A 12,071-nucleotide genomic window follows, 5' to 3' on the forward strand; every position below is an offset into this window, starting at 1 on the left:
ATGTAGTGTTTTTTTTTTTTTTTTTTTGTTATTTGATTAGACAATTAAACATATTAAGTGATTTGGTGCTAGCCTACTAGGAGACTAGGAGTAGGAGTTTAAAGATGAATTACTAAAATTATTATTATTTCATTTAAATACCAACAAAAAACCCCCCAAAACAATAATAATAATATATATATTTTTTAAAAATAAAATATAAAATATAAAATATAAAAAAAATTTAAGCTAAACGGGTCAAACGGGTCGTGTTGACCCGATTCGACCCATTATGTTAAACGGGTCTCACAGGTCGTGTCGGATGACCCGTGAAATTATCGTGCCGTGTCGTGTCTGGAGCCCCGACCCGTTAATATAAACGGGTCGTGTCTGGGTCTAGGCTAAACAGGTCGCGAGTCTTAACGGGTCGTAAATGGGTTGTGTCGGCTGACCCGTTTTGCTAGCCCTAGATCCATCACATTGGCTCTCACTTGGACTATCAAAATAGAATTTGATTGACTTACTCCTTGAATTGATATTCCATTTGGGGTATGCAAGTTGATTGCTCTATGGATTGTAAAAAATGGTTTTGACCCCAAAGTAATCACTTAAAGGGGGTGAATAGGTGATGTGTAACAATAAATATCCAATTAAAAGTTTATGCAGTATAATATATCACAATATCAAACCACAAAAAATATAAGCGAGGCATTCACACAATCAATACCATATTTTTATTGATAAAGTAAAACCTTTTGAAAAACTCTTCATAGGTAAAACATTTTGGGGAAATCAATCCACTAAAAAGAATTCAATTGTGTAAGCAGTTAACACTTACAAAACTTTTCTAATTGACCCTTCCCTTGCACCAGACAAGCGACCCACTTCCCTCCTACCGCAATAGCTCCAAAACCTTATAGCAATTCTTCTTCTTGAATCTTGATCTCCTTTACCCGAACTTCAATCGGCTGAAGGTTTGAGATGTGTGATTTGGTGTGCTTTGAACAAAAACTCTAAGAGAATTGTTATTGTAAGCACATAGGATGAATTTTCTCTCTTAGCACATGAAGGAGAAGGTTTGGCACCGTTTTAGGCTCAAGAACATAGAAGAACTTCTCCAAAACAATTGAGAAATAGCCTCCCTAAATAGTCTCTTGGAAGTCATGGGTTATGTGGCTTAAATATATTAGTAGAAAACATGGCTTTTTAAGTTCAGTCGGCTAGGGTTTTAAAAATTTTCTGCGGGTGGCACTCGGACGCATTTGTAAATGAGACATTATGTTTCAACATCAAACCTCCGGACCCCTGCAAACGGATTTACGATGAACCATAAAGTGACTTCAGCTTTCAATGTGGCTTCTAGATGGGGTGTGAAGAGATCTACAAACAATCTAATTTATCGAAATTTTTAGACTTCTATTGGCATCCCGTTTTGACCTTGAAAACATTGGAATTAGAAAATATTCTTGAAAGTAGCGCTTTGCCTTATCTTTCCAATGCCACATAGTTTGACTTCATTCGATGTCAAAATCAAAAGATGTGGTCATTTTAATGGGGCTACTTGAATGTCTACCCCCATTCAACCAAAAGGGTCGAGCAAACTACTCCTGTCAACTAAGGTTCTGAAGATCAATAGCATACGTATAGGTTTGTTCAGCACACAACCCTGCTCAACTCTGGAAAATGAAAGATTAACCCCATTCGATTTGGGCACATTGAGCGTGCTACAACTACTTAACATCAGGTTTCAAACATATAATCCCTAAGAAATGGGTTTGCCTTAGGTAAAATTTTGTATTGCAACTTCGTAGTTTTTATTTATTCAAAAGTTGTTGTTGAAAATAAATTTTAAAAATATACTTTATACTATGCATGCTTTTCATAAACCCTTTTTGAAAACCTTATGTTAATTTATTTCTTGCCACTATCTAAGAAATTTTTGTTTTCTTTGGGACGGCTAGGGTTCTCTTTTTCACTAATAGCATGCTAATATTTCTATTCTCGTAGATTTCCTTCCACCCTAAATCTTAAATTTCTACTCACTACTGTAACGCCCCGCCTTTTACAAAAAGACGTAAGTGAAAATTTCGATTTTCACGTGACATTACGACATCATCAGAGTTATAAATTGGCAGCGGAATATATTTTTTCTTAACATTGACACATTAGAGCTTCTAACAAAATACTTCAAAATATATAGACAGAGTGGAATTAAATAATTACACATTAAAATAGTATTTGTGCCATGTATGGCACAGATAATTTACAAACATTATATACATACTAACAAAAATATAAATATTATTCTCCGAATATTATAATAATGGACTAAACATATTAGTCCACAAAATTGGGAGGCATCCTAGCCTCAGATACTGCTATCAAGATCACTTAAAGGTCTGGGCACTCCTGATACTCATCTTCTTCATAACCTGTATTAAAATATAATACAGAGAGAAACAATAATACAAAAATACCTAGTGAGTTCACTGTTTTCAATAATAATATGAATGCTGATTTATTTAAGTAAATGCATCACAATGCAATAATATAAAGTAATGACAATTTTATATGCACAATCTTATTATAAAATAAATCATGAGCTTCTTGCATTCAATCTTATAGAGACGTAACTCTAACAAATAGATTCAAGGAGACGTCACTCCAGTTATTAGAATCTAGGAACATAACTTTTGTCTAGCGTGTTATAGGAGACGTTACTCCCGTTTAGCGAATGATAGGAGACATCAATCCCGTTTAGTGAGTTCTAAGGAGACGTCACTCCTCTAATAATTTATTATTTTTTTTGCACAGGCAGACGTCACTCCCTGGTCCGTAAGCAGACGTCACTCCTACTCTGTTCTTTATTATTAATATTTTTGGCTCAGGCAGACATCACTCCCTGATCCGTTGGCAGACGTCACTCCCAACTTTGCTATAATTAAATTCATTAATTAAAATAACAAAATATGCAAATTCCACATGCGCAAACAATTAAATAAAGCAGAAATTATAACATTATGGAAATTCAGCATCACCCTCAGTGAGTAAGAAATACTCACCGTTCTCTGCTACAAAGAGAGATCCACAGGAATAATGACTGCACAGTTATAACATAATTCCAATTTTATATTCTATAAAATTGAACATAATAACGACATTAATATTAATAATGTCTAATACTACTTTTAAGATATTATAGCGTCGTAATGGCGCTTTATAAATAAATATTTTTATCTTATTTCAAATCAATCTAACCACACACACACGTCGTAATGGCGCTTTATAAATAAATATTTTTATCTTATTTCAAATCAATCTAACCACACACACACACACACACATATATATATCTATAGGTATACAATTCGGTATATATATATTATTCTCATCATGCAATAAGTTATATGTATATATTTATTAGACATATTGGCACATGAATATAAAATAACCTTCAAGTTATATATATATATAAGGCCCACATACAATTACACACACACACACACACGTATGCCTCCTTTATATTTATCCATTTCTTTTACTTATTCCTTTCTTATCTTGTCTTTTGTCTTCTTTTCTTTACTTACACAACCTGTCACACACATACACATAAAGAAGAAAACAGAGAGTTGAGGGAGAGACTTACGGTGAGAGAGTTTAAGGCTTGGGCTCCACGTGTAAAGCCAAGAGGAAAAGGAAGAGGAAGAGAGATTCTGCAACTTAAAAGAGAAGGTGCTGGGTTTTCTACTGCTGGTCTGCACCGAGGAAGAGAAGAGAAGAGATCTTCTTTTCTCTATTTTGCTGCTGATTTTCAGATTTAAAAGGAAGAAGATGGATGGCTACTACGAGAGATTAGAGAAAGGAGAAAAGAAGAGAACTTGGGTGAGTTTTTGCAGAAATTACAAAGAAACAGAGACATTTGAGAGAAGGAAGAGATGTGCGATTGTAGGGGGTTTGCATCTCTTCTTATAGAAGCTCTGGACGGTTGGGATCAATCTCGGATCAAACCATCCATGGTTGAAGATGCTGCACGTATTCGGTGAAGAAGGCAGCACGTTGTTGATGAGCTGAGGGAGTGAGCTGGGCATGACGTGAGTGAAAGGGGGTCTGCACTTAGCTTGGACGGCTGGATTTCCACCGGGTAGCTCTTGATCAAAGGTTGGGGTAATGGCAAGTGTCCTATGAGCTGATTTGTAGGTCGAAGAAAATCTACAATTGATAAGATTCTCGTATCTCCAACGGACGAGTGATTAGGTTCTAAGTAATTGTCTTGATTCTCTTTGTAATTAAACTAGGCAGTATCAGCGTGTATGGAGGTTGGGCTGGGTTCACATGGGCTGGGCTGGGTTTTTTTTATATAAATAAAATGGGCCTATAAATATTAATGTCCAATTTTCTTCCAAATTTTTCATGGGTATTTTCACGTACTAAACGGAGTCCAAAAATTATGAAATTTGGAGGGTAGCTAGAGGACTTCGAGAAGAGTGTTCTGGATTTTGAATCAACCAAAACGGAGTTCGTTTGACCCTGTTTTCGTTATTCCAAAGTTTAAGGTCCGTTTGAGTTTTTATCAATTTAAAACTATAAATGCTTCTAAATGAATATTTATTTTCATAAATATTTATATTTAGTCTTTTACTTTATTATTAGGTCTTTAAATCATATTTTAAGATATTTTATTCAATATCTTAAAATACGGGGTATTACAACTATTATACACTGTCAGAACATCCCTAGTCCTGCAGAACATTAATTCATTATTTTATGTTATATCTCTAAATTTCTATTTCCCATTAGTTTTTATTTTTCTTGGGTATTACATAAAAGGCACATAGCACAATAAATTTTTAAGACATTTCATTCACAGATCTTGAAAAATAAAGAGACTTCTAATTTAACCGTGTGTGTGTACAACATGTAACAAAATATCAAAAGTGTGAAATTTAAATAAGACAGATATTTTGTTAACGAAGTGGAAACTCAATGAAGAGAACTACCACTCCGGGGCAACCAAACCCAGGAAATCCACTATCAGAAAACAAAGCTAATACAAAGATAGTAACACTCACATACCCGATGCAGCGATCGTATATTGCACTCTGACACATAACCGAACGTGAACACTTCCAAACCAAGTCTCCTACTTGAAATGATTTTCTATGGATTCATTTACCTTAGTGCTCCTCTTTAAGATAGACTTCACACGAGCAAAGTAACCACACACCAACAACCCTTAGAGAGCTAGCAGATCTTCACAATGTCTACCTAAACACCTTCTCTAAGTACAGAAGAATTCAACACTGAATTCATGATTATTACATGCCTAGAGACCTCTATTTATAAGCTTTAAAAGACCTTTTACAATTATGATTTGGATTTCTCTAGGCCGCGTCCGGACGGAGTTTGAGAGCGTCCGGACAGTTGCTAGCTGTTTTCGTGTCTGAAAAGGAATTTTGAATTTTTTCGAACTTTGACGAGCGTCTGGACGCACTCACTTTCTGTTCGAACGTTTCTCTTGGCCGTCCGGATTATAAAGTTGTAGCATTTTTTATTAGCTTTCCAACAATACCAATTTCATTTCAATCCGATACTTGAGCAAAAAGTTATGATAAAAATACTAAGACGTGTGCAAAATCTTCCTAGAAACCGAAAATTGCCTTCTTAATGCTTGTGACACTGATACTTGTCATATTAAGGCCCTTTCCATCTGAAGACTCTGAATAAAATGGCAACCCTGTATAAAGCAGCAGCCTTACAAAATAGTGATTTTGTCAACAGAATACAACCAATAAAAAACTAATAGATTTTACTATAGTTACTTTATAATTGGCTCCTCACCACATTTAGTATGGCGCAATGTGTGGTTACCTTTAGCCAGACCACCACCACCAAATTGATTGGTTCCAATGAAAATTAGAAAACATATTAAAAAATGATAGTCAGATTCCAAACAACACCTAGAAGGGGAGTTGCATAGGTGTATGCCAATATAATGTGAAATTAAAAAAAAAAAAATGAATCAACTACAAACAAACAATCATCAAAATATAAAATGCAATAAAGCAAGTGACACAGATATTTGGTGACGAAATAGAAACTCTTTGAACCTCAAAGAGAAAAACCATTACAGGGTAACCAATTTTGAAATCAATCCATTATAAAAAATAAAGTTTACAAGAAGTTCAAACTTACAAAACCTTTAAAGTTGACAGTTGCTTGCATAAGACAAACGACCCACTTGACTTCTACAGCAGTAGCTCCCAGAACCTCTAGAAAAAACTCTTCTACTTGCTCTCCTTTACGATAACTCCGGTTGGCTTCAATTGTTTAAGGTTTACTGTTAAACAATAATCAAAACACCTAAGAGAGATATATCGTTAACACTTTAGGTCTAAAACCTTCTCTTAGCACACTGAATTTTATAATAGAATCCTTAATAAATTTGTCCCTAAAAGTTCCTTTAAATAGACTTTTGTAGAAAACCTAACTCTAAACGAAATAGGAATAAAAGGAGGTGGCATCCGAACAGGGCTATAAGGTGTCCAAGCAAAACTAGGGTTACGAGACCCTAAATGCCCCATCTGTCCGGACATGATGCTGCACTCTCTGGACAAGACAAAATATGGGAATTCTCTATAACTCCTGTCCGGACATTATAACTAGCTGTCCGGATACAAAAAGTCTTGGGAGCTCTCTGGAGGTCCTGTCCGAACATGTTCACAAGCCGTCTGGACATGCAGTTTCTTGGGAGCTCTTAGGAAATCCTGTACGGACAACAACACAAGTCGTCCGGACAGGAAGAAACTTTGATGCTCTCTGGAAGATCCATTCGGACACGACTTCTGGTTGCCCGAACACTCACGTCAGTTTAAGTCTTCTTTCAGCAAAATCTTCATACTGATTGTAGAAGATAACATGTATTCCCAAAGGTAAAAACCCACAAGCTTTTGACACTGATTGAGCCAATTAATAAACCAACACATATCATCTTAATTAATCAACTTTTTATGCTTAGATAATCGTTTGAACGAAGAAAGCACACAACATGGAGGGCGATTGCTAATTTAATTATAGCTGAATTGCCATATATACTTCTCAAGCTAAAGGGTGCCTCTTTGGCTTTTTTCTTTTTCGCTTTTGCTAAAATCAAACTATATGTTTAATACCTATTATTGCCTTTTATTTAAAATAATTGGGAGTCTCTAATGGCCCATATGCATGGTAAAAACTTGTGATCGCAAAAGACATCATAGAGGGTTATTGCGTCTTTCTTCCTATTCTTTTACTCCTAAAGGAAAGAAAAAAGAAAAAAAAAATTATTTCCCAGCTCTTTGGTTGTTTTAATTTGACTAATCTTTAAGCAGGCTCCAACTATGAGAGAGAGAGAGAGAGAGAGAGAGAGAGAGAGAGAGAGAGAGAGAGAGAGAGAGAGAGAGAGGAGAGGAGACAAAAGAAGCTTCTGTGCTGTTCTTTGTTATAAGATCTAGGAAATTGTTTACTAGACCCAAAGTTGTCAAATGGGCGAGGAAACAGAATCCAAAGTGCTTGAATTGAGCTGCAAATGATTTACATTTGCATGGAAAAATGTGCCTTGAATGACTTGCCTTATTTTGACATCCTCATAACTCTATCATCTGCATGACTGATTCTCAATAAACAAGAAGTCGAATTGCATGTAAATCGTAATATAAGGAAAACAAAGCCATGCATCATCAGCTTTTTAAAATGCAAGCTCTTTAACTTTGTGCACATAAAGGTAGAAGCTTCCTCGATATTTGCACTCATGGGAGTGCGTTGTATTCTTCCTCCCCTTTAGGCTTTATTATCTTTTCCTCTCTCTCTCTCTCTCTCTCTCTCTCTCTCTCTCTGAGCGTTTTTGGGTGAGGGAGCTTTCTTGCCAACTTGCAGTACCTACATTTTCTCTGCAATCAATAAAGCTAGTGGCACCACCATCTTTTCCCCTCAACAAAGAAAAACCTCCATGGATGGATCTAATCTTAGATCGCCAATTTAGAGAGAGAGAGAGAGAGATAGGGTTCTTATAACATAATAAAAACTAAAGGGGTTCACCATTTAAAGGTCAAGGAATTAAGCCAATTAACTCTATATAAATTATCCAAACCATTTTATTTTTATTTTTTGATGAGTTTTTCCTTATATATACTAAAAGCATTAATTACCTTTCTTCTAAAACTAGTGAAAGGGTCGTGTTGGGAACTTCTATATCCCGGAAAATGGTTTTGAATTTATCGTAAAAAAAAGAAACCTATTTGAAACCTCACGAGGTTTTTACTTGGAGCTATTACACTATACCAATGAACGGCCAAGATTAATTTCTGAGTGACTCCGTAAGTACACGTAATGATGACAGCCACCCTAGTTGTCGTGTTTGTTTTACACCTGAGGAATATAGAGTACTAAAGAAAGATAAAAGAACATGGAAGATAGATACTCTTTGTCGGCTTCTCTCGTAGGATAGATTGTTTTGCCTTCAAGAGAGAGGACCTTCTCACTGCCAGATGATTGTTTAAACCCATTTTTTTGTTTGGGGGGCTGTTATATGTGTTCCCCAAAACCCTATCTTTGCCTTTGATTGGGGTCATATAGTTTTGGTTTTTTAAATTTCCAATGGTTTTGTCTGCAATCATAGGAGTAACTAACTTGGAGCAACTAACTTAAAAGCAAACCGTTGGAAAAGGTTACTGCATTAGTAAGCGGAGAAATTCTAATTGTTTGTGATAATCCCATCCCACTTTCGTTCTAGTATGCTAATTCAGCTATGTTCATTTTTATATATTTTTTTTCTTTTAAAAAAGGGCTAATGAAGTAGAAAAAAAATTGACAGTCAACCAGTGGGTTTGTCAGAGCCCTAATAAGAGTAACCAAAATAATACAATCTCCCTTTTTTTCTTCTTTTTTTTTTTTTAATAATAACTGATCAAATGGTTAATTTGCAGTGACACATCATAAAAATAAGATAAAAGTATAGTGTATATTATTTTTTTCTTAACCAAACATTGGTGGCAATTAAAAAGAAGAAAAAGAACGCAAGAAGGAAATGAGATTTTAAACTTAATGCATGGTTCTTTTTTTTTTTCTTTTTTTTTTTTTCTGTTTTCTTTGGGTATTTCTTCATGCAAACATTAAGGAAAGTTGAAGCCCCGGCCAGTTTTGTCTCATGGTCCACACACCACACTTTTACCACCAGAATTGATGCCATTTTAATATGATATCAGTTTTTAATTCCCACTTATATATATATATATATATATATATATATATATATATATATATATGTTCCATGCATGCTAATCTACCTGAAAATTAATAAGATGAATAAGCTTAACTAAAAACAGGAGAAAATAGCCAATGTGATTATAAGAAAAAAAAAAAAAAAAAAAAAAAAAAAAAAAAAAATCACTACTGGTTGCTCACTCGAAATACAAGCATGCTAGTGTCCGTAGCATCAATTAATTGGAATGTCAAATAATTGCCAATAGGCCATAAAATGGTACGTGTCTAAATCAATAAGCTATGAGGTATATAATAGAGTAAGCTTAAGAGGCATCAAGAACTTACCTGGTTCACAATAAAGCACCAATGTACTTGGTTAGAATAACAATAACTTATAAGATTTGCCATGCAAAGGCATTATACCATAGTTTTTTTAGTCGAAACCCTAACTCATGAACTCCTACATCTCATAGCTTAATATTAATTAAGTCACTAATGTCTAAGCAGTCAATTTACATTCACCCAAATGGTGAATTTCTTCCTTGCGGCATGGCGCCGGTATTGATCATAGGGCTCATCCGATCCGTAGCAAGTGGCACTCTTCGTGGTGACGGCCTATCAAGCTTTACCGCCGCTTCGAATTTCTTTTCATCACTCTGGAGAACCGGCTTTGTTTCATAAATATCTGAGATGGAATCCATGTCTGCGCCGGCGCCTCTGTCCATCGACGGCGGTGCAATCTGAATTTGGTCGCCTTTGAAAGGATCATCGACAGCGGTGCAAGCTGTTCCCAAGTCTTGCAGCCGGAGATCATCAGACCAGATTAAGGGGCTCTTGCCACTACCACTGTAAGGGCTAGGCCTCTTCTTTCCCAAACAAATATTATCATTGTTTTGCATGAATCCATCAAGTGGTGGCCTTTCCATGTTCTGTTGAAGGTCAAGCTGGTCACCTCCATATATGTTAAGGTCTTGGAAAGATGGAAAGCTGAGAGGGGAACCGAACTCTTTCATGCCTCCCATGTCGGCCGGGAGGCCTTGAGGTCCAATATTGCCTTTGTAGCTTCCAGATGCCATGTTTTCACCTGCAAGGGTTTGGCAGGCTTTCTCCAATATGCTTTGCATGTATTTCCCTTGCGCCTCAATCCTCAGCTGAAGGTGTCTTTGCACCTGCCATATGTTCCAAAATAATCTACACTTGTTTTATGCCAACAATTCCCGACACACGTACGGATATTCGACACTTCAAAATTAAAACGCCAACAAATAAACGCCGAGAAACTTTTCTTGGCGTTTATTGACGGATTTCCGGCAATTTAAAGACGCCAGAAAGCTCCGTGTTTTTTTTGGAGTGTATGCCCATGTCAGACTTGTACAAATTTTATGAAGTGAAAGGGAAAAATAGATGAGTTGAGCTGTTTGGAAATTGCTTACCTCTAATTGTTCATGCAGCCTTCGTTGCACCTCCATTTGCATCCTAATTGCATCAACCATGTGTGAGCTACTGTTATATACAGTTTCACACATATATACAATCCACAAGAAAACCCAACCCCCACATGACCCGAAGGATCTCAAAAGACAAACTTCGGTGATTCATTTTATCATTAAATTAAAAATTAAAAATTAAAAAAATAAAAAAAGCACTTATATATTGGATTAATTCGATCGTTTATATATATACCATGGGAAGAAAAGGGGGAGGAAAAAAAAAAGAAAGTAGGAAAGAAAAAGAGTGAGATGATACTTACTCGTTCATATTGCGACCCATCATGGCGGACGAAGATGCAGTAGTTCGTTGAAGTTCTAAAGCTGAAGCTGCCGTGGAAAACAAGCAACAAAGGTTTTTAGGAATAATAAATTAGTAAGTGTTGTAGTTGTTCAAAGAAGTGAAGGAAACCCTAGAAAGAAGAGTCACCTCTCATACCATCCTTAATAGAGTGATCATTGAATTCCTTGTGGGGTTGCTTCCCAAGCCTGAATTTCTAATTAATCAACAAGAAGAAAAAATAATCAAAAGAAAAGGAAAAGATCGAAAAGAAATTATCAATTAAGCCAACAAAATATCACAAAAAGTGTTTTGTTAGAAAAGCAAAAAGAAGCATGAAATATTGTTGTATTCAAACCTGGAGGTGGCTCTTGAGGTGGTAAAGGGTGAGACCCTTCACACCCATAACTCTCATGATGGTTTTCGGTGTGGCCTCTACAAAATTAATCAGACAAAAGAAAGCAATATATATGTATAGTTAATATCTACAAGCAAATACAAAAGCTTCAAGGATATATGAATGGGAGAAAAACAGCATGGGAACGGAAAAGTACTATCTGGCCCGCCGAGCTGAGTAACGGCGTCGACAAATCGTTCGTGGAGCTCGACAGTCCACCGGAGGCGGGGCTTAGGGTCGGTGGTGAGGACAAGACCAGAGTCACCTTGAACACACATGGGTCTGTCATGGGAATTCATAGTTGAAGGCTTCTTGTGTTGGAACATTCTCTCTCTCTCTCTCTCTCTGAGAGGGGGGGGGGGGGGGGGGGGGGGGGGGGCGCTGGGAATACCGAGAGATTCAAGAACAAATGCGATGCAAATAGGGAAGAATAGGGTGCGCTTTTGAAGAAGATGGCGGGTGGCTTTGGCTTCTCTAGTAAAGCACAGGGGACAAGCAAGCCTTCCTTTGCGAACAAAAATATTAAATATATTTCTATTACATTTTACGCAGCCCTTCCTTTGCGAAAAGATTCTCTCTCACTCTCTCTCTACGTACTGATCCTGATCATATACTACTCTTTTCAAGATTGAGAATACATTACAAAAAATGTGGCCTCTGTAATTAATTACATATGAGAGAGACAAAGAGAGAA

The 12,071-nt window shown here is 36.3% G+C and overlaps 1 protein-coding gene across 2 annotated transcripts; it reads right to left on the bottom strand.

Annotated features, from left to right (window-relative positions):
- Positions 1-9,499: 9,499 nt before the first annotated feature.
- On the bottom strand, positions 9,500-11,730 carry LOC133875231 (myb family transcription factor IPN2). Of its 2 annotated transcripts, none has more exons than XM_062313278.1 (6): positions 11,535-11,730; positions 11,339-11,415; positions 11,140-11,197; positions 10,964-11,030; positions 10,647-10,689; positions 9,500-10,382 (listed from the first exon to the last, which is right to left on the bottom strand). In XM_062313278.1, the coding sequence occupies exons 1-6, from the start codon at positions 11,701-11,703 to the stop codon at positions 9,732-9,734; spliced, it is 1,065 nt and encodes a 354-aa protein (XP_062169262.1). In that variant the 5' UTR covers positions 11,704-11,730; the 3' UTR covers positions 9,500-9,731. The 2 variants fall into 2 exon arrangements, with proteins under 2 accessions (XP_062169262.1, XP_062169261.1); XM_062313277.1 differs by having other exon boundaries at positions 11,131-11,197.
- Positions 11,731-12,071: the final 341 nt, after the last annotated feature.

Source organism: Alnus glutinosa, chromosome 8, assembly GCF_958979055.1.
Source record: "Alnus glutinosa chromosome 8, dhAlnGlut1.1, whole genome shotgun sequence".
In the NCBI taxonomy this organism is placed as follows: domain Eukaryota; kingdom Viridiplantae; phylum Streptophyta; class Magnoliopsida; order Fagales; family Betulaceae; genus Alnus; species Alnus glutinosa.